At 39.1% G+C, this 23,322-nt stretch overlaps 1 protein-coding gene across 2 annotated transcripts in view; it reads right to left on the bottom strand.

Annotated features, from left to right (window-relative positions):
• The window catches only part of btbd11b (BTB (POZ) domain containing 11b), a 62,135-nt gene that overhangs the window by 10,602 nt on the left and 28,211 nt on the right, over positions 1 to 23,322 (bottom strand). For both annotated transcript variants that reach the window (XM_005471072.4, XM_003447071.5), the window contains exons 2-5: positions 12,919 to 13,074; positions 4,699 to 4,903; positions 817 to 969; positions 404 to 569 (exon numbers count right to left, since the gene is read on the bottom strand). In XM_005471072.4, the coding sequence (XP_005471129.1) occupies positions 404 to 569; positions 817 to 969; positions 4,699 to 4,903; positions 12,919 to 13,074 (680 nt within the window). The remainder of the gene's footprint in view (positions 1 to 403; positions 570 to 816; positions 970 to 4,698; positions 4,904 to 12,918; positions 13,075 to 23,322) is intronic.

The raw sequence follows: 23,322 nt of genomic DNA, 5'->3' as shown, positions 1-23,322 counted from the left end.
GAATTAATATCTCCTCTGGGCCATCTGGGACACCACCCGAGGCTGTCTGACGGACACATGCAGTACAGCGCTCTGTATGTGAAAGCTTCTGCTAAGCTCAGCCCTGAACTGAATGTTGATTTTTCCAAGGAAAATCAGGAGCTACACTTGCAGTATTCCCCTGATGATTTATTGTACTTGAGGTGGAAGTCATGATATAGTGCAGAGCTCTAATGCAGGAAAATATATGTCAAAATAAGATTTAATATGCATAACTGCCTTTTAGCTCAAGAGTCAGCACCTCAGTTTACCAAACAAACAAAATAAACTCTTCCACAGGCTGTGTATGTGTGTGTGTTGATGTGTTCATGAGAACAAATGTGCCGGTATATGCATTATTAAATATGTTGACTGTGTTTCTAACCTGCTCACTCATGCTGTTGATACCATCCGGCCCTAGCAGGTTGACAGCCTGCTTTACCAGGTCTGTGCGTCCACAGCTGAGCATGCGAAAGCCCAAATCCTGCAGGAACTTTGCCTCAGTAGAGGCAGCATCCAGTTTCCTCGAGGCACAGAAGCAGTCATCCGTTCTGAAAGGCATAGCACACAAAGTGAGTGCAAGCTGACAAGTATTACTGTTTGCTACGTGCAGTGTTTTCCCTAAACACCTTGCAGGCTTTATTTCTTGACACTACAGGGAGAATGTGAAACACGCACATCTTTCCCTGCATGTATAATTGACATGTATGCGTGTATGCTTTTTGTGGGTTCAGATGAAGAAGTTGAGTGCACACATGTTCTGCAGCGCAAGCGCAAGCCCACTCCTCCCAGGCCTACCGGAGCTGGCGGGGCTCACAGTCCACTCCAGGCAGCAGCAGCCTGGCAGCCTGCCGCACATCATCGCTGTCCACAGTGAAGCTGCGTCTGTGCTCGGTGTGAACCACAGCTACACGCACCCACTCCATCAGAGGCGGCAACACCAGAAATGGCCTATAGAGGGAGGTAGAAGCACACGTAGTTGCCACCATAAACACAGTGAAGTCACACTTGGTGTGCACAGGCATTTCCCTAAAACGGAATTTGCATGTTATTTTTTTGCCACTGTTAATTATTGAGAAAAAGATTAACTCACTTTGAAGACCCTAAATCAGAACGTAAAAGAGGTGTTTAGATGTAGAGAGGTTGTAGACCATATATAACTGAAAAAAATGATCATTTTAATCTGCGCTGCTCTTGTTTAATGATCTAAAGTCTGTCATAATACCATAAAACACCGCCCTGCTGTTGCTTATTGTTTAATAGAACATAAACCCATATGCCGCAATGTACCATATAAACCAACACAATGCACTGCAAATTGGGGATAATGCATTATAAGACTTATATGCCTTTAAAAGAATCGTGATGTCATAATGCTGCCAGGAATTACATGTGTCATCATTTTCACTTCACAAGATCAAGTACTGCAGTTCCTCCTGATGTTTTTCTTTTCCTGTGATGCTCCCTGTAATGTATTTCAGTAATTATAAAAGATCATTATCAGTTAAGGTAAACTGATCATGTGTTTGCTTCCTTGGAAATGTACTGCGGAGTTCAGAGGGCAGCAGGTAACAACCATTATACATCATACATCCTGTTCTCTGACAGAGAAGACTGAGAGAGCACACAGGCGTTTAAAGCCGTATTTGCACAGAGCAAACAATCTAGGTTGCATTACCAACCAGGCAAAACCCCCATGGGCTCTCAAACAAGCTATGTTTACTACATATCATCTGGGCTTATGTAATTAGATTCATTTCAAATGAGTCGAGCTCCTTCATGCTCCATGTTGACCACAGCTGAGAAAAGAGAATCAAAACCCAGCGCCAGGACCACAAATGCTTCAGTTTATATTGAGCTCACCTTTATTAAAGTTGTCCTCTTTGCATGTAATCAGTAAACAGCACAGAGAAAACCTTAGGCGAGGTCGTATTATTATCCCACCATCACCCAAAGCCTGTAACTTTTTTTTATTATCAATACATGTGGCAATCATTTTCATTTATAACAGCCTGATTGCTCAGCGTATAAAATGTCAGTAATAACAAGAGATGCCCATCATTAATCCCTGAAGCCGTGTTCTGGCTCTAATTATGTAAAATAGAATGGCTATGAGGATAAAAGAATTAAAAACCTCAACCTCTGGCCTTCTCTCCTCCACTCATCCTGCATCAGTGTTTACAACAGCCATATGGAATCCATATGAATGGAAATACATTTGCAATATGTGTGTTCACTTTTGTGACTGACTGATACAAATGCAATCTTAAGTGAGTCGGTAATGGAAAACATAATAGCACATCCCCATGCTTTATAACTACAAAAGAACAATGACTTTTCAAGACCTTGTTATGTAATATAATAGGACAAAAGTCTGACACACGCTATTGTAATGCAAACAAAAATGTTTTTAAACAAACTGATATTTACTTTTTAAACCATCTATCATTTTAATTATAGACTGTAGAGTAGTAGCAATTTGTTTAGTTTCTTTTAAAAAAAATCTGACAGATGATTTGACTGTTGCCAAATTCAGAAGCTGGTTATGTGCTTGTGTTTGTGTGTTCTTCTGGGATTTATTAATCAGCATGTCGCTTTACAAAGGATGTCTTAATGGCTGGGCTGCCCTTGACACACGCTGAGTGCACAATTCTCTCATCTCTGCTACTTTAAGCTGACAGGAGGGTCACTCAATATTAGTTTGATATGCTAAGAAATGCAAACCATTGTGTTTGTGTTTTACTCACTTCAAAGGAGCCTGACCTACAGCCACGTGACATTATTACTTCTGCAGACTTCATTAAAGCTCCGCACAACACCTAATCAAGAGTCAGGGAACGTATAATGCCAATGCATTCCTTCACAAGCCCAGTGGAAACTTTGGTTCACAAGCAGTTCAAGGTCTCCCTGTTTCCATGCAGTGCTCTTTTAAAGTGCAGACATTCTGCAAGGAAACAGTGGAAATCAGAGGGATTTCCTTAATGTTGGGTCCAGAATTGGGTTTAAAATGACTTAAAAAAATAAAATAACATGCGCTAAATGTGATGTTGGTTACAAACGGTGGAGCTAAAGCAGACATAAGTTGGATATCTGGGACACACATTAACTGATAAATTGCTCCACGACAGGTGATAAAAGTCTCGACTGCTCAGGCTCAACTGTCAGCTCTGTATTCCACAGAGGTTTCTACCAAAGCAGAGGAAATACTGAACATACAGTGAATAAATGTTTCATGAGTAGAAGTGGCAAAGAAAGTGAACACTGTGGGAACTTGTATCCAAGCACTATGGAAACACTGCCTAATTTTCATGTCACATGTGTCACCGTCAGAGTCCCACAGCTTCCTGAATATAAATTCCCAACAGGGCAGTGGTGGTAATTCTCAATGCAAGTCTGTTCACGGCTGCTCCAACTGCCCCTTCCTTCCACTGCTCAGGTCACCCAGAGGGCTCGCTCAAGTAGCCAAGACGTTGACAATTCACTGTACTTTCCTTCCAGAGGAAAACATCTGGTCTGCCATTTCACGGCTTAGCACAGAGAGCCAGAAATACAATAATAAAGAAAAATCAGTCAGCAGAGGTGTACAGTTGCAGCAGAATGATCTCTGCAGAAGGAGCATCACCACTGGACTGTGTTATAAGATGATAAGGAGGAGGAAGAGACATGCAGAAGCTTTGATTGTGTATAACCAAAGGCAGTTTCCACTTTTTGTCCCTGTGACTTGTGGTGTGCCTTTATTATTACTAGTAAATTAATAAATTTTAATATTTATGAGCTTTCCTGTTTTACCTCCAAAATGTAGTGCTTTATTTTTTTAGACAAATAAAGGCTTAACATTGTGCTGCTCACCTGACTTGCTTTTCAGGTCTTGATGCAGGATGACTTAAACTGAATCTCAGTTCCATAGTTTGTTATAGCCCACAGATTTTTTCAAATTAAGCTGACAACCTTTACAGGTATCAAGAAGATTGGGAGTTTTGTATATGTCCTTCTGATGAAGGTAAGATAAACATTCACTCAGTTTTCATCTTCATAAAGCGTCGATCGCAGGGGCTCAAAAATAAATCTAATGCCAAGTGTAAAAAACTGCAGTCCCTTAAACAGCCACGGACAGAAATGAACAAAAGCAGAAAAAAGTTTCCCCTTCATGACTCAATGAAGTGGAGGAATTTCCTATAATTTAACAATATTGTGTTGCTTTGGGTGACAGGTGGGGGAACTCAGCATTTCTGGTGCTCTGTACTCCGGCAGGACCTCGCAACCATCTGTGTGGTGTTGGTTTCTTTTTTTTGCCAGTTATCATACAAACAATATGACTTCAAAATGGTGGCCCACAAACCAATAGGTGAAATCACTTCAGTTATAACCCTGTTGGTCTATAAAATCTATGCTGTCTGCTAATTCTTGAGGTAAAAATCTGTTTTCCAGCTTGTAAACATTCCCATAGCTAGAGGCTTTGTGTGTTTTGACGCTGTAAAGACATGTTTAGACATTTCTTTTCTTTTTAAAAAATATAGGAAAACAAGCGCGAATAAGAAAAGCAGACTAACTGTTTTGGTTCACTGGCTCTGTGAGCCACCAGATGCAGTGACGCTCTGTTACTTTGACTTTTTTCTTTTACTGCTAAATGCTGCTGATGAGAAATGTGGACGTGCATTTATTTGCGTGTTTGCTTCTAACCTCTCGGTTTGTAAGGTAACCTTGGAGGGTTCAACGTTGGGGTTTTCCCACTCCATCTGAGGGCAGTGCATGAAGTAGCACAGCGTGTAGATAGCTTCAGGTGCCCAGTGTATCATGCCGCTTTTCTGGTGCATTGGTGTCCCATTGTTGTGGTTCTTCATATACAGTGGCTGTAGGTGGTGCATAGCCCGTGACACCAAGTCACCTACACACATACACAGACAATACAAACAGGAAAACACAAAAGGAACACAGGCAGTGAAAAACGAATTCACGGGTTCACTCAGTAGATGAGAGAGATGAGACTGAAATATTTTAAGCACATGGCCTTTAAAAAGACATCTGGGAATTATCTTTATTCCTCCCAGCCCCCTTGGAGCTCACTCTGTCTGTCAGGGGAAATCAAGAGTTTCCATGCACCACAATCAGGAAAAAGACAGGGTTCATCCCAGTTCTTTCTGTACAGCTCACAGGAGGAGAGCGGGAGAAAAAGTATGCCCAGGACTGCAATGGATGAAGAATGAATATTTATGGATAAACATAGCTACTCCAAGCTATTTCCCCCGCATAATTTGTCAGTACTTTAAGGTCATCCAGTTGGGCTTCAAAACTCCAAACTTGAGAGGGTTTTGCTAATAAAAATTTGAACATTCTAGCTGGTTTAGAAAAAAAGTAAATAGTTCTTGGAAAAGTATGTTCAAGCCAGCTTTTTATGCCGTGGGGACAAGACAGATGGCCTTTTTGTAGAGCAAATTCAGTTAATCAGAAATCAAGAGCTGGCCTAGAAGTTTCTTTAACAGACAGCCCAATTCTTTCATATGACTGTGGTTGGTTAGTTATTGAATGCTTACTTGAAAAACAACCCTGTTTTATTACAGCGTGGACTCAAATCCCATTTTGCTGAATGCTGTCAGGTTACTGTCGCTTCTCCCTTCCTGTCTAGACCCACCGCGCGATGAGAAAATGTAATGAAATTGTGAAGCAGGGTCGCTCTTAAAAAAAAAGAAGGAAAGAAAGACACACTGTGACATATTGTCCTGGCCAGTTTCATACTGTTGAAGGCACAAAAGTAATAGAGCATGATGACACTTGGTTCCCTGTTTCCAATGGACTATATTGTATGTGTGACTATTCAATACAGAGAGGGAACAAACAGCCATTCTCATATACAAAAGGGTTTGTTTAGCATCAAAATTGCGCTTTTTGGCACTTGCCAAGACTCCATTTAGCCTTGACAATGTGAGAGGCGAGTGTGAAAAGGATGCCTGAGTGAGGGAGGAGCATTCATGCAATAAAACAGTCAACTGTCCTTTGGGAACAGTGGCGCTGCGCTGATAGAGAAATCATGTTGTGATGCAATGAGCAGGGCAAATTATGCCAGGAATGACCACCTCTTCTCTGTTACTCCTTCTTTCTCTTAATTGTACCAGTGGGAATAAAGATACGCTGGTAACAGTTCCCTTTGAAGTTCAGTAAGGGAGCCAAGGTGGTCAGCAGCAGGCAGTTTTCATGTCTTATTTATGTTGCTCTGTGACATTTCGTTTCCTGGCTGAGAAGGCTCGCAAGGATAAGAATGTAGATTATTTCTAATGCTGAAAAAGTCCAACAGTAGTGCAGCTTCACGTGAGATCACTGTAGCAGGTGTAGGTGCAGCACAAAACGGTAAGATTTCTCTTTGGAAGGGCATTCAGAAGTGCGACGGTTTAATAAGCTAAAATGTCAATAGCCTTTTCATTATAAGATCCAAGCTTTTAATCAATACCTCATCCTTGGTGATTAATTCTTTATACCAACAAGAAGAGGAGAGGTGGAGGACACACACAGCACATCCTGCTTCTCAGGTATCTCAGTGATTACCTTTTAGCAGTGGGGTCATGCTCTCCATGTTTTCAAAGCTTTATAACCATCCTCGAATAGCAAAATCACACAAATCGACCAGTTTACAGAGTATAATAGCACTGGTTTAAATTAGAAGGGATTTTATGAGAGCTGGCTTAAGGTCAGTAAACAGCAATGCAGGACCCACATAACAAGCACCCTGCTCATTACTGCAGAGTCTGAAGGCAGTTTAATGTTCAACAGTGAGCGAGATAAATGTAGAAACTCTCGCTGTGCAGCTGCTGCCATCATCACATGTTCTGTGTTTCAGTTATTTGCCACTATGATTATAACAGCCGTGTGTGGCCGTCCTGAGTCAACAACATGCTAAGCTATTCTTTTGCTATTAGTTTTGTTCATTTCAAAACATCCAGAACTCTCAGGCACTCTCTGCCACACATAGCGGATAGCATGGAGGGCACAAATTGTCTGTTAGCGGAGCCGTGAGTGGAACTTCTACTCTTTAACTACATCTGCTTTACTTTTGAGTGGCCATCACAGCGCACAGCGTCCCTGCAGTAATCTGTGTGAGTCCGAACTCTGCCTTCTTTCAATCTAGACAGCTTAGTTTGGACAAATTCCAAAAGTAACATTTCTTGGTGTTAGAGGACTTGAGAATTTTTAGTAAAGAAGGAAATATATATGCAGAGGATTGACATACATAGTTGTAGATATAGAATAGCTTTGAGAGAAATGGTGAACAAGAGCTGAACCATCACGTAGACACTTTTTAACCTCATTTGATATCATTTAGCATCGAGGCTGTAAGGACATAATTCCAAGTGTTGACCCGACCACAGAGCAAAACACTTTTAACACTTTGTGTAAAAAAACACACAAAAAAATAATTAACTTGCTGTTTTATTTGAAATGTGGAAAAAAAAAAAAGCACGACCTCAGAGGAGATAAATGAAAAAATCCAGACATTTTCACAGCTACAGTAATAAAATGATCTTTAAACGTCAGTGGCTGATTAGCAGCACCTGCTGTAAGTTCTTGGTGGAGAATAGAAAAACAATCACACTCGACTTAGAGTAAAGATTTACATTTTACAATGAACAGAAAGAGATGAGACAAAAGTCTAATAATAATAATGAATAATGACATTTGAAGCATGTTTTTTTAATCAGCGACATTAACTAATAATAAAGGACTGAGTACCGACAAAGGAAATTAAGTCTAACTTTGAATCATGAATGGTTAATACAGGCATTATTATTTTAGTGACATATAAAACTAGAGACAGAATGGAGGTAATCTGTGACTGCTTCACGCTTGTTCCTCTGTTTCCAAATTGTGTCTAGTACATACAAAATTGATGGTATGGTTCTATATAGTCATTTTTTAAACAGCCCTGAAGGATACTATTGAAATTACTTGAGTTAATGAATTTTGGAAAACTGTAAGACAACTTCACCTTTGCACGAGTTACAAAAAAACTCAAATAAAACAGGTTGGTGCTGGAGAGATTTCTGATGTTTGCATTTCGCACCATGTGGTCTAATAAGGCAAAGTATTTGCTCAAATAGGCGATGCTGTCTGTGTAAAAGCACAAAATTACAGATTGGATAACTCTTTTCTACACAGCATCATATTAGTTAGCATTCTGGAAACAACTCCAACAGTTTGTTAATTGGTCCGGCTGTCAGTCTCATTATTTCCAAATTAATGGCGTGCAGCAAAAAGATGGAAAAGATGGAGAGATTCAGGCTGACTTCTTAAAAAAATGGGGAACTCATTTAGGGAGAATTTGAGAACCTTGAGGCTTTAGGATTAATTCAGTTTAGTATTAAAACTGATTTATGGAAGGAAGTGTAATGTTTCATATCGTAAAATTCAATAGAAAAAAATAGTCTATGACGCAACAGACAGCACACTGTTACCTTAATTTAGCTTAAATACCACGGACAAGCTTGGCTCACGTAACTCTTCTATATTTCCCAATATTTTAAACTAATTCTTTCAAATTTATGTTTAAGCAGTTTGCACAGAAAACATACATCTATTTCTCTTTGTGGTGCTGAAATGGTTTAAATAAAGAGTTTCCACAGACACGTATCCTTCATCCTTTGCCACTTCTGTGAAAAGACTAGTTCAGATTTAGCAACACACACAGCAATATGTGGAAAATATCTGAAGCAGGACAGCATGACTGAGTGATCATGACACACCCATAGTCCTAATAACTGCAGCATTTGTGGAGCCATCATCTCAAATATGCTAATATGGCCTTTTGCTAGAAGAGATGAGGAAATACAAAGAGGTAAATCAGTGAGAAACCTCTTAAATTGAGTCTAAATGCCAGTGTGAAAAACTCACACTGCAGGATTTATATTTTTACTGTGCTGGAAGAGCCAAGGTTGGTTTATTCCAGGAAATTTGTTTCAGAAACTCTTACTGTTCTTTTCCCCTAACCTTTTAATCTTTTACTCCATTCATATCTCAGTCTCTTTAAAAAAATATTCTTTGTGACAGCCTGACAGGGCAATCACTGCTGCTTTTCACAGTTATTCATTTTGTTTCAGCTTGAGCTGAGCAACTGGCTGCAAATCCTCTAGTTATTTACAGAATTGCTCTCCAGAGCTGATAACATTACCACTGGACTAAGCTGTCCTATTAGACATGAGCGGCTCTGTTGTCTCACAGTGTATTTGCAGTGTCAACATAACAGAACAAGTCCTTGCTTGACCTCATCAATACAACACGGACAGAGGCCCTGCGATGTGGCTCATCACTGAAGCTGCCCTGCAGTGCTGAGAAAAGCATACAGTGAAGAGAACTGTCTCAGTATTTATTGTGATGATAAATATTTACGCTGGATATACAGAAAATACTTTCTGAGTCTTTTCTTAGCATGCTCATGCTATAACAACAGAAACAGACCCTACCCACATTATTTGGCTTGGGGATTTATTTATTTTTACATTTTTTGTCATGCACATTAGGACACAATCTGTGCTTTTTTCAGCGTATGCGCCATTATTCTTCTTGACACTGCTGTCCTTTCTTTCTGGCAGAGCTGCAACTGAAGACGCAACTGTTCAGCACTTGAAAATGAACATCTCGATTCTGTGATTATATCTGATCAAATCAAATGGGAATATGTGCCGCTGTGTATTCAGTGGTTCGCAGCACAGCTTGCTGCTGCAGATGTCTTCAAGAGCCATTATCGTTTGTTGCAAAGTTTCCCCTTAAAACAGAACCCAAAGTAGAAACTGTTATGAAAGCTTTATACTGGACTTTGTTTGAGTACTATAGCATATTGTCCATTTTTTGTGAGCAAAGACAAAAATGTAAAATACAATCAGTATGTAATTTTGAAATGATGCCGAAAACCTATTGCAATTAGAGAAAACTGACTACTAAGGCTTATGTAAATGACTTCATGTTTTATAAGCGTAAGCAGACAGCATTATGACGCCCATTATTCTTTGAATAATGAGTACATTGTGAGTGGACATGCATTCAATTAACTTTTTTGAGGACTTGTCAAACTTATAAGCTAAAATCATTTATTTTAATGAATGGCTGTGGTTCATTAGAATTGCTCCCATTGACAGTGTAGCTCCCACACATTCACATTTATTTAAATAAGCACACTTGTGGTCAGATTATGATATAGTGATTTACTGATAGAGTGGGACAATATTCCTGCTCTATCAAACATCAGATTGTCATATTAGATGATAATGTCATCTAGCTGGAATCTGAAGATTTTCCAGTTGACCAGAGCTGAACACCTTCACTAAAAAGAATAAGAGTAAGATACAGTAGTGTGTAAAAACACCCCCCATTTCTTTGTGCGAGTAGGGAAGTGGGTGCAGCGATTATTGAAAAGTGTGTAAACGTACATGGAAATACATATATAATGCAAAAACAGTTTGTGCAGTTCTAACAAGCTTGAAAACCTTTAATCATTAACACAGTCTGAACTCTCTTAGGCAAGCTTTCTTGTCATTTCTTTAGGTCGTCTTCAGGAATATTTCTCCAGGATTCTTAAAGGTTATTCAAAGCTCTTCATTGAATGTTGGCTGCTTTTTGTTCCATTCTCAAGATGACCCCACGCTGCTTCACTAGTGTTACAGTGTGTTTTTCTATCCAGGCATGTTTTAAATGCATTGGTAGTATGTTTGGGATCATTAATTGGGAGAAATAAAGCTGCTGCCAATCAGATGTTTTCCATATGGTATTGCATTGTGGATTAAAATCTTATGGTATTTCATAATTCCATCAGTTTAGACAAGATTGAAAACTTTACTGGTTGTAATGCAACCTAAACCATGACAGAAACACCATGTTTTACAGATGGCTGTAGACACTTACTGTTGTACCTCTCTCCTAACACCTTCCATACTTTAAACCAAAAATGGCAAATTTGGATTCATCACTTAATTACACCTGTTGACACCTATTTTCAGTCCAGTTCTTAAATAATTCGGCATACCTCAGCCTTTTCTCCCTGTTTCCCTTCCTTAAGAATGACTTCTTGACAGCTTCCCTTCTCCTCAGACCATTTCTGATGAGGCTTCAGCGAACAGTAGAATCAACTGAAATGATCAGATGCGTCCTGCAGGTACAGAGTCAGGTCTTTGCTGGATTTCTAATTTTTTTCAATGGCATGACTTTTAGATACTGGATACTAGATACTTTTAGATCTGTTTTTAGGCCTGACACTTCTTTTTGGCTTATAGTTTTAGCTAATAGCTCTTGGTGCAAAAGTACTGTTTTATACCTGTGTTACCATTGGCATATGATGTTTGAGGGGTTTTTTTGTGTGTGTGTGCAACAGACAGCAAGTAAAAAGTGCCTAAAGATACAATTTATTTTCTCCAAAGAAAAAAAACTTTGATCATGGAAACTATTGCTCAAGACTACTTTAAAAAATTACAATAAAGCCTGGCTCCTAAGCAAAATATAAAGCTTAAGCCTTTTGCACAGTACTGTTTGTATTAAGCAAAGGATCTACACATGATAACTGAAACCTTGATGATCAAAGATGGATAATATGGTTAAAAGTCTACTGATATCAATGTCACATATTGGCCTGCCTTATATTTTCTTTTGTTTGTTTGCTTTTTTTTATTCCCTTCATTATTTTTGATTTTTTTTTAAATCGGCTAAACACATTTGAGTTTTCATGTTATGACATAAATATTGATCATGTCATGATTAACCCATTAGAGCCCAGCACCATTTTTATTGTTGGGAAAACGATGGGAGAGTCAAAGTTGAAACTTTAACAGCAACTTTCCTCAGTGTGCAAAGGGACGGTGGGTCACTATGGGATCTTAGGGGTTGAAGTGGGAACTTCTGCTGTAGGAAGGAACCAGTTCTTGATCCCCATCCTTAAGTTGCTGCTAGATAAAATGTCATAAGTAAAAGCAGCAGGAATCACAAAGATCAAACTTGAGTTTTGACATATCCATCACCTCAAGGATGGAGATTTTTCTACAATAGCTGTAAGTGATAAGAGAATTTCCTTTTCCTCCCCCTGTTTTTTGGAATCGTTTTGAAAATCGCCTGCAAGATTTCTGCAGGCTTTCAAACCTCAGTGATTAAAGACTGATGCACACACTGTATTTTTAAAGTTCAGGCCTCTAAAAGGAATTAAAGTACTCGTCTCAAGCAATGTCCTGTCCTGTCATATGAAGCAGGTATCCAAAACTGTGTGAACATATAAAGTGCAGACATATAAATATCACAGCTGCAGTTGTGACTTTTGAACACGAATGTGATGCTATAAAAGCCGTACTGTTCTGCAAAGTCTTTTGACAAGATATTGAAATGCAGCTGCCCTGCTTCGCTCCAACATAATTTTATTAATAACAGCTGAATTCAAGCAGTAAGAGTTTTGGGTATGCTGTCTCGCGGTCACATTTGCATGGCTTACTGGGACATTTGCGTAGAACAAAGTCATCAGTAAGGTTTATGCTGTAACTAGTCAAAATGTCTGCTGTGAAAAATGTTCACTGTTGGGAAAGTCGGATGATAAGACCTCACTTGCAAATTTATCCCACAGGCGTTGGTGGAGACTGAAGTCAAACTTTTTTACTTGAGGTTTTGTTTCATTTTTAAAAAACATCTCAGTCAACTGTCAAAACCAAAGCTGGGAAACAACTTTCTATGGCTCTGTGCACAGAAACAGAAAAGCATGTTGAATAAGCATCACAAGCCCAGTAACATTTTTATGGGACACAAACGGCTCCAAAGAAAGAGCTGAATATCTAAATGCCTTGCTCAAATGCATAGTGGTTCTGGAGGGGAGGGGCATATCATAGTTTTCTCACCTCTCCACCTCCACTTTTCCACATGCATGCACTCACACATACATATACGACTCACTCAGTTCAGAGATGCTGCCCACTCTCGTGGCCAGTAAGCACTGTTCAATGGAGCGCAGTTCGGACTGACTGTAGGTGTTTCCCTCTCCACTTTTCCCCGCTCGCTGCTGCTGATGGTCCCTTTGAAGAGTTAGACCCTCGGGTAGGCTGAGCACACCTGAGAGAGAGAGAAAAACAGATGAACATCACATGTACATGTGGGACTCATGCTATAGCACAGGCAGGCGTGCACGCTCTAAAAAGGGATCATTTAAACTGTGTATCGGACACAGTTTTTGTGTTTTTATCGTGGCCACATTTTTAATGTTTACAGGTTTGATTTTTTTCACCAATGGTATCTTCTATCTCTGTAATCTGTGCATGGAGTCCCCCTGTGCAAAAACTGCTTTTTAGCAATTGTATATCCAGTACTATTCGTGTATGGAGAAATGTCCCTGCTAAATACAATAAATATGCTGTGTTGTTTTCTCATATTATTGAAGGAATAAAACGGGTAGATTCATTCTACAATGTCATTAATATCTCATTATCTCCTCTTATCACATAAATGGAAAGAACACAAAGGTTCAGGATATTAGAAACTGCGTGCATAATTATTTATATCCAGAGTGAGAGTTTGATTGTGAAAACAATGGAAGCAATACAATGTAGTATTTCTGCCTCCTAGCTACACCTGTCAGACACTTCTCCCAAAGGTAATAACGTGTAATATTTAAAATGTGGTTTCATTATTCACAGCTCTTCCTCGCTCTGTGAGTGATGAGGCAGATTCTCCATTTCGCTCTGCTGACAGTTTCCGATTCCTCTGCAGCTTTGTGCTGCAGCCTTCTCAATGTTCGCAGGGTGTCAACTTATGAAATGACTAAAGGCTGCGACTCTCTACTTAGCCCTCTAATCACTGATGGAAAATTAGCTTTGGTTTTAATGTCTGTTAGAATATTCTTCCAAGTTAACTGCACATGTACATGTGGCACTCATTATTCTGTTTGTGGAGGGAAGCAGGCAGTTACTTATAAAGTGATTCCTTTTACTTTCATAAGGCAGAAAAAAATGCATGCAGAAGGCCGACATAAACAGTTTTTGTAATAGTTTTTTTTACACAGTGACTGGACAATCTGAATGATTATTACATTAATGCACTGCTCATGGAATATTACTTTTTTAAAACTTTTTTAAACATATGAGCACATGTGCACTTATATTTGCAAATAGAAAGATCAAGTGTAGCTCTACTTACACCTAGAGATAAAAAAAAAACAGCCATAATAATCAACTCGAGGAAGTTCTTTAAATGTGCTGGTTTATAAAAAAAATACTTGTGATCTTAGTGTCTGTAGGTTCTCAGTCATTCAGGTCAAGGTGAGCTACGCAGCTCTGAAAGAAAAGCGAATGAACTTCCTTAAGTTTCTTGAAGATATTTCACCTCTCATCGGAGGTAATACCTGTAATCGTACATTATTTATGTTTGCTGTTCATGATGCATTATACAAGGAATAAAAAATTCTGGTGCAAAAAGAATCAATAAGTCACAGTTACTTATCCTGTAAACCTAGAGAGCAGCAGACTTGGCACCATCTAATCTACATCTTTGTAAAACCAGAGAGCTACTGTCAGCCTGCGCGAGATGTCATCATCTGCTGCACCAGTGTCAGGTGTTCTTACTCGCTTCCATTTTCAGTCAGAGCCCAACGTGAACCAGCAAGACGGAGTTTAAAGAAAAGAAACCTTCTTTCTGTTTTTGCATAAGGAACCTGTCTGCAGGGATTTTTTTAAAACACCTCTGTTATTGCTTTTATTGCTCACAATGTGCCTTCTTTCACATGTGGTTGTGCAAACTGCTGGAAATCCATCTTAAACCATTTAAACCAGCAGGAGGGATACCCTGGCACCTTCCAGCCTCTTACTTTCCTTTCAAACAATTATACATCAGAGTAAATAGCCCATTCAGTGTGCCTACAGGACCCATGACCTACTTCCTTTGATGGGCCCAGACTGAAGGCATCCAGGTGTGATCTAGTAGAATACTGCACTACACATACCATAATTATAATACAAGGATTTCAAAAAGCCTAATTCATTTTAAACCAGTAAATCTTTCATTAATAATTTTATTTAATTATTTGTTCATCTTGTGTGGATGGATAGAAAAGACTAAATAATTTAATTTGATACTTTTTGTCAAAAAATTTATGATAATGATACACATACATAACATATTACTTATATCCTTTCTCTCTAAAAAAGAATACAGCTGTTTAAAGGCAAGTTACATAACATCTACTTACCATCAATATTAGATTTACTACAGCAAAAATAGTTTGTAGTAATATATAAATAATCTGGTATTACAGAAATATTACAACTACATCTCTAACAAGCTACAAGTCCACAAATTTGGATGGCTGCAAATTAGTCTGCAAGTGGTGCAGCCAATTTATTATCAAGCCAGCAAAAATAACAGGAACTGTACAATATTTGTACAAAATATTACAGCAACCTGTTTATTATACCAAAGTGGTCACCCTACCATCCCCACAGCATAGTGATGGAAAAATATATGTTTATGGAAGCAGTAGGCTTTGGTCCATTGACAGTCTTTCATTTACTTGTAAATAAATAAATCTTCTCAGGTCATAAATAACCCGTTATGCCATTACTTCCTATTATTCTTTTCCATCCATCCATCTCCTTAACCATATGTGCTATTCAGGGTTCCAGCAAGGATAGAACCTATTCAAGCTGTTATTGGCCAAGAGGTGTGGTACACCCTGGACTGGTTGCAGTATTACAGGCTATATCACACATATCTATCGTTAGAAATTCACCAACAAAAGAAACAACAACAAAATTTTAGTGAGTGTCGCGCAGAAAACTCTGAAATTGTATTATCATGGCTGTTCTGACTGTATGGTTTACAGTACATTCATCACAGCATCACAGTAGAGCAAGTGTTTGTCAGACTTTGTCTCCGTGATAAGTTGCCAACTAATTTGTGAAAATAAATAAGCAATGAGATTCATCATTCTGGCTTTTTTAACTTGTGTATAAACATAGAAGTAAAAAAATCTACCTCTTGAAAAACGAACAAACATACATTACATTTGATCTTTCAACTGTCATGCTCCTTAACCTTGTTCAGGGAAATAGCAGAACCAGCTGACAGTGATGGTGGTTGCTCTGAGTATAGACTGAGGCAAGGTGACTCACTGGCTCTCTGCCTCCTAATGCAAGGCACTGTCTAACCTCAGGCAGGCACTGATGGAGCTCCTACATGCCAGGCAGCCACTGCGGCTGCTCTCTCTGTGTCTATGTTTGCGTGAGTATCTTCCTCCAGATGTCACTCTGTCAATACACTTTGAATCTCCTGGGAAATGCAATGCTCTCAGGTTTTTCCATTACCTCGCATAATGTTTTAAGTTTATTATTGGGCATAATCATAAAGAAATAATAGTTGGCAACCACGCTAGGTTATATAATACTGAGATATCCTATCGGGCACCTGCCTCTCTTTAAGTGGGCCGGTTGCGTTTGCCATATGGCAGCTATTCAGCGTTGCTGAAGAGATGAGGCTGGATGATCCTCCAGGCAAGACAGTGTCAACGAAGAAGAAGTAAGATGTCACAGAATGCACCTTAGTCATATTCAGTGATAGACAGCTGCATAGATCGGACCCACTGCATGGTCCAATGTATTTCACATGTTTGCCACTTAAATGTATTGAGATGTGACGTGTGTTACAAACTCTTAAATCACCGTTTTTTTGGGGGTGACAAGACCAACTTTTGGATAGATGTGTACTATTGCAGGACTATTGCAGTCCTGCCTGGTGTACTTGTTCACTTTAACTGAAACTAAATGTAAATGATGAATTCATATTTTTTCATGGTCTGGGTTAAAAGCTAAGTTAAAAGTTAAAGTTAAAAGCTTTATGCAATAATAAACACATATTAATCTTCCCAGTGAATTGGACTGGCAACCTGCACTTCTCACCCAGTGAAAACTTGGATGCACTCCGGCCACAAATCCTGTGAATTCACAGAAATGTACAAGCACGACACTTTAGTTTTCTTTTCTTAATGTTTCAGCTAGAAGGATTTCCCCAAAATATCACTAAACATTACCTAAACTGTGAGACTGTACATGAATTAAAAAAAAAACTGCAATGTTTGTTGATTTGATTAGCAGTAGTGGTAGTAGCAGTGGTAGTAGTAGTAGTAGTATGGATCTGGTGACTCTTCTCAGGGTTGACTAGAGCAGTGGGGCAGGAATGCTGACCTCGATGTGGCTCCTACCCTGCATTTAAAATCTATTTTGGAGGGACGCACAGGGAAGTGCACTTCTCTAAACATACTTTAGCTCTGCAGGAACGCTGGCTTCAGTTTTTTACATGCAGATAAGGTACAGAGAAAGCAGAGTGGGGCTTTGTTTTAGAAAAAAGCTGCTTTAAGCAACGCTAATGTACAAGAGGATCTGAACTATTATTTAAATAGTAGAGTGAGAAAAAGAAAGCAGAAGGGGAGACAGTCAAAAAAAATCATACAGGCCTGACATAAACACTCTTTTTGGCTGTAAAGGGTTAATCATGTTGTTACTGTACATGGATCACAGTAGTGCTGCCCCACGCTAGGCTCCATGACTGTTCTGCCAGGCCAGATGGCCACCATATGTATACTGAGCAAGTGATCATAGAGGGAGACATAGCGCGACAGAAAGCAGAAAACAGAGCGGTGAAATGTCTTAAAATTCCTTTCTTACTCGTGAAGAGTAATTGAACTGGAGAAAGAAAAGGCGTAAATATAAAGCTAGTATTTTTTTTTTATTACAGACCAGGTATGCATGGGTAGACTGTAAATCTCCAGAGGTATGGTTTTGGCTTGGGTTCTCAGGTAACCACAGTATGGTCTGAGGTAGCCACAAGCTTTCAATTTTTTAGACCTGTGCTCACCACACGGCTGTTAAGGAGTTCTGCAAAAAAGCAAATGTACCCTTCAAAATGTCTGGTAAAATTAGGAAACTGGCAGAGGGAACCACACACACACACACATACATTCACACAAACACTCATTTACAGTCAGGAACTGCAAACAGGTTAATAACAAGTCACATTGTATGCAACGCTGAAGAGCGTGCACACAAAAGCAGACACACACATAATTATCAGTAATTAAAAAGTCTTAATCCCCGACACTTCATGGGTTGTGATCTGCTGGTAGAACAATGTGTTCAGCTAAACCCAAACTGAATATTTCCTTTTCTGTAGTCACGTTCGAGATACAGTCTGCTGATGATCCTTTCTGCAGAACGGAAAAGGCTTCCGAGTTTACATCATGTGTTGTTCCGAAGGAAACACACAAGCCTCCTGATGTGTTCTTATACAAGTATGAGTAAACTGCCAAAGGAAACACGTTCCCACTGTGGGTTTAGGTTTGTTTTGGTTTGCACATGATCAGAGGGGAGAGCCCACTGAAAACAAATCCTGCTCCTGTTTCATATAATGAATCTAAAAATGAATACAGTATTATATTGATCCTTTACTGACACCCCTCCTCCACACAGAGGTCATGGGTGTGTTAGAAATACAACAAAGATGCCTCTACAAGCTGATAGAGTCACTGTCTCACACCTTCAGGGACACAATTAGCTCCTGCTTTCTGAAGCTTCGACAACATGGCAACCATTTTTTCACCTTGCCCTTTATGGTGTTTCTGCTTCAGTTGTTAGCGCGATTCGCTCTTGTCTTAGATTAGATTCTCTTGATTGAGGTCACACCTCATCATTGACCTTGTTTGAAGCAAGTCCATTACACACTGACAAATCAGGAAGTAAATAGACAGATTACAATCAATTCAGTGCATTCTGCCTTTAATATGTAGACTAGCGTCTGAGGACAGCGCTTTAATAGTTCTTAATCTGCTCTGCACTATATATACTTTTTACCCTTTTGAGAATCTTTGTGGCTAATTTTGGTTTTACATGTCACAGTTTTAATGGTTTATTCGCTCCCCACTACTGCTTTCATTCCCAATGAATAACCAGCACACGTTTGCATGTTTCCTTTAAACAGTAAAGAGAAAGGTGATATCTACATCCATCACTCCTTCTATTTCAAAATTATGGCAATTGTTCAGAATTAGCAAATGAATCTTTAAGTTACGTAAATTAAATCAAATCAAATTTTAATCAGTTCATTGCTTTTGCCAGTTTTGAAGAAATGTTCTCAAGTTGTTTGAGGGATATTGGATTCACAATAAAGGAACATTTGGCCTACAGGCCAGCCTGAAAACCTCTAGCCTAGGCTGCTGCAGGTACACAGGCATAAAGAAACACTCTGATAAACTTTTGGATGCTATCTGTAATTCTCTAAAAGAAAATGTTTACCAGCTACAAAGGCAGATTTTTGAAGGTAAAGGCCTAGATATTTTCCTCAGGAGCTAAAGGACCGAAAAATAGACCCCACAAATCGACTCTAAATGAGACAGAATAGTGAACTTCAGTTTGCAAGTGGTCAAAAATGCAGCTCCAAATGAAACCAGGTCTTTTAAAAGTACAAATGGGCAACCATTTGCTAAAACTTTCAATTTTAAATGCAATATCGTTTAAGTTTATAGCTATACATATAAAGTGTTTTTCTCAGCTGTAGTGCATTTTTCCACTATAATTACATATCATTTCACGAAGAAATTGCACATTAATGCAAATTAATTCAAAACTATCTCTCATGTTGGGTGCCATTAAAGGAAACAATGGAAAAACATGGACATTAAATTTTTAATATAAATTCAATTAAACACAGATAATCTGAATTTCAAATTTCTCACTAATATTTTCCACATTTATTTACCACAGCTCGTGAAACTCTTACACTGAATATTCAGCTATTAACTGGGCTAGTTTTTGTAAGACTCTGCTTTATTAGCAGGTTCACGTTTAGTGGTAGTATCTGGTAGTAAGTATCTTCTTTTTGCTTTTTGTTTTTACAGTTTAGACATCAAAATTGTAGAAATCTCACTTCTCTTGTAAACAGTAACCTTAATTGAGCAGCATAACAAAAGCTGAATGAACTATGGATAATAAATCTGCAATTTTTAAGGAATAAATGCCGGCTTTCTCAAGATACTGCCTGCAAAATTGCTGCAAATAGCAACACACAGAAACTAGGAGCTAAAAAAGGAAACAGAGTGTAACATACCATAGAAGTAAACAAAAAAATCACAAACCCTACACCCAAAGTCACACACACGCATACACACACACAGAGGACTTGTGATGGGTGACCGACACACAACAAGGGCACAACTAGAATTATGCAATCTTCTCCAATCAAAGAGAAACCAGCACTGCCTGCTGGCTGTGTGTTATTCCACCCTGAGGTAGTGGTGCTTTCACTGTTATTTCTCTCTTTTCATCTCATTTCTTCTGTCAAGGGTAATAAGTCTGTGTGTAATATCCGTGAGTCGCACGCTTCCCGCAGGATGCTTTCCAGACAACACTGGCAATCAGCAGCAGGGAAAAATCTGAAGTCACTGAGCCGTAATCTCTCCGCTCGTCCTGCACTGCTTCTCTACAAGCATTTGGGAGAGGCCTAAAAATAAGTGCAATGGTATTTTCCTTCTTGCCGTTACCTCACATAATCTGATGTAGGTAGGAATTTAAGGGGAAAAAAGAAATCTCCTGCATGCAGTCAAAATCAAAAAAGAGAACATATGTGAATTATGCAGAAAAAAATGAGAAGACTCTGAATCTTCAACAAATACATGAAGCAGTCATGCTAAATGCAACAGTGTTCTGAAGTAATTGCTCATTTAGGACCGAGGGCTCTGGAGTAATTAAAGGATATGACTAATGTCATAAAATGAGATTTGCTGCGAGGGGATCTTTCCCTTTGGGTCATTTTTAAATGGGATGACATCATATGGAGCTGCTTGTAAACATTCGGAGCTTTTAAGTGAAAAAGGCTCTCGGACATTAAAACTCCATAAATGTGAAGCAAAGCCCAAAGTAGATAAGACAGTAAGTGCTTCAGGCAGCAAAGGTGCAGTCACTGCCTGTGTGCAATATATGCACGGTTCAATGTTTATTTCTGTCCGTGAGTGTCTGCATCACATGTGTGTGTCTCAGTCTGACTGCATGTGTCTGTTTTGTGCGTGTACGTATGAGATGAAGGTTTTTCCAGGAAGTGCTTGGCACATATTTAGATTACTGGTCAGAATAGAAAAAACTCAACTCTGTTTGCAGATCTGAATCTACACTTAATCCCAGTAACACGCAACAAACATGGCATTTCCAATAAGGAGGCAGAGAGGATGATTCAAAGTATTCTAGGCAAAACATTACACACAGCGATGGATGTAAGGACAAGTGACAAATGATGACACCAGGATTTGTAATCCACAGGGAAGCTGTATACATCAGTGGATGATGTATAGGAGAAGTTATATTTGAAATGTCGTCACGGAGACACGGGGCAGCTGTGGTAATATTTTTACTGTTAACAAATTCCATAAAGAGACCAAAGTCAACAATCATCCCCCTGAAAATGAGCAGTTTATTTTGACTCAACACAGAGGTCCAGCTGCTATAAAATAGAACTTGAACACTTCAAATGTGAAAACATTCCCCCTCCAATGCACTTTTACACCTGCCTGAGTGACACTTGAAGACAACTACAGTGGTTAAAAGAAAAATATTAAGCCTCATTTAAAACTATATGTTTGTGACTTTTTTAGCCCCACAGCCTGTCATGGTTTTTACATTGTTGTTATGTTTTACTTTAAAATATTTCCTGACCTATTTTGTAATCTTTGGTTTGTCAGTTTCATTTCCTTTAGTAATCTTCCATCGTTGTTTGTTTTGCCTGACATGAATAGCATCACCTGTGTTCTACACCTGTTTCCTCTTCCCAATCAAACGTTGGCAGATTGTTATGCTCAGTTATTTCCCCAAGTCTAGTTCTGCCCCTTGCATTCCCACTGTTTTCTTTTGGACTTTCTAGCATTACTGTTGATCTCTTTGTGTTAGATCTTTTGGATTGTTTCACGGCCTGTTCCTCTTTTGTTACCTGGATAAGATGAAATCTTGCTTTGCAGTACAGTCCTCTGGTTTAATAACATGTAGAACACATGACGTGACTTCATAATGAGTAATTCTAGTTTAGGTGTGTAGGCACCCACTTAGTTTTTCCACCTGTAATGCACCCTGTACCCTGCAGATCAGCACAGAAGATAACACTGCTGGGGTGTCCCCTTCAACATCTACAAATATTATTTTCACACAATCCTTGGCTCTCAAAGTGCAGAGAATACCATATGATATCATAGAAATTTCATATTTCTTACTTGTTGAGAGGCAGGGGTGTTGCCATTGCAGAGGTTTTTGAAGGTATATTTTACAGGACACTGTTGAAACAAATAAGCTTGAAGCTGAGGGCCACAGTCTGGTGAAGTCAGAACATATTTTGAGGCTGAATAATATGTTGTCAGTTTTGGCCTTTTCTGGTTTTAATAACAATGTGAATGTGAATAACACCTGCGTTATGCTTCCTCTCCTTCTCCTGTGGAGCACAGTTTGTTTTATGCTTCCAAAACAGACCACTTGGTCATCTGAATCCAGTGATTGGTTTATTTTGTTGTTGTTTGTGTTGACATCTTACACAAATTTACACCTAAAGGCTACTCTATGTGTAATGTCCAATCACTACCAACACAGAACTGCTGGCCACAAAATTTATCTCTATTTTTATCCCTTGCTCCTCCCAGGAGTCTCATGTCTGAAAACTGGCGGAAATAATCTGATAACTGCTGCCATCCCAGCAGACAAGCTAGACCCCCGCCATCTTGTGCGTCACTACAGAGTCACGTCTATGGCGTGTCCTGTTCTCTCATTCCCGATTTACTTTCTAAATGCCAGTTTATTATATTTACGGTCGACAGACGAGTCAGTTATCAGCCACCTGCATGATATCACCCTGCAGAGTGTACACTATGGCGGTCTTCTTACTCTGCTCTTATTCTTCTGAGGATAAAAATGCAATGTCACAGTGGTGTGTGTATGTTTAACTCTATCTCTTGGCATAAGTGTGTAAGTTTGAATGTTTATGGTTTTGCAAGCCTTCTTTTAAAACCTTCCAACACAGTAGATGTGGCAAAACAGCACAGAAGTGAGTCCCTGACACGCCCCAAATGCTGTAATTATTAGCATCAAAGACTAGCTTGAGTGACTAATCTCACTTTCTTTTGAGAATACTGAATCATTACTCTTGCAAGACTTGTTTCAGGGTGGGGGACTAACAATTTACGAGGCACTGAGTTCCAAATTACTCCATAATTGTTTAACTCACCTAGCGTAATCTATCACTCTGACTCTGCAAAGTGGCTGCTTGTAGCACAGGCACAGCATGGAAGTGGGC

Source organism: Oreochromis niloticus, linkage group LG7 (genome assembly GCF_001858045.2).
Source record: "Oreochromis niloticus isolate F11D_XX linkage group LG7, O_niloticus_UMD_NMBU, whole genome shotgun sequence".
NCBI classification, from domain to species: domain Eukaryota; kingdom Metazoa; phylum Chordata; class Actinopteri; order Cichliformes; family Cichlidae; genus Oreochromis; species Oreochromis niloticus.
Note: the sequence above shows the minus strand (reverse complement) of the source record. Positions and strands in the feature narration are given on the sequence as shown.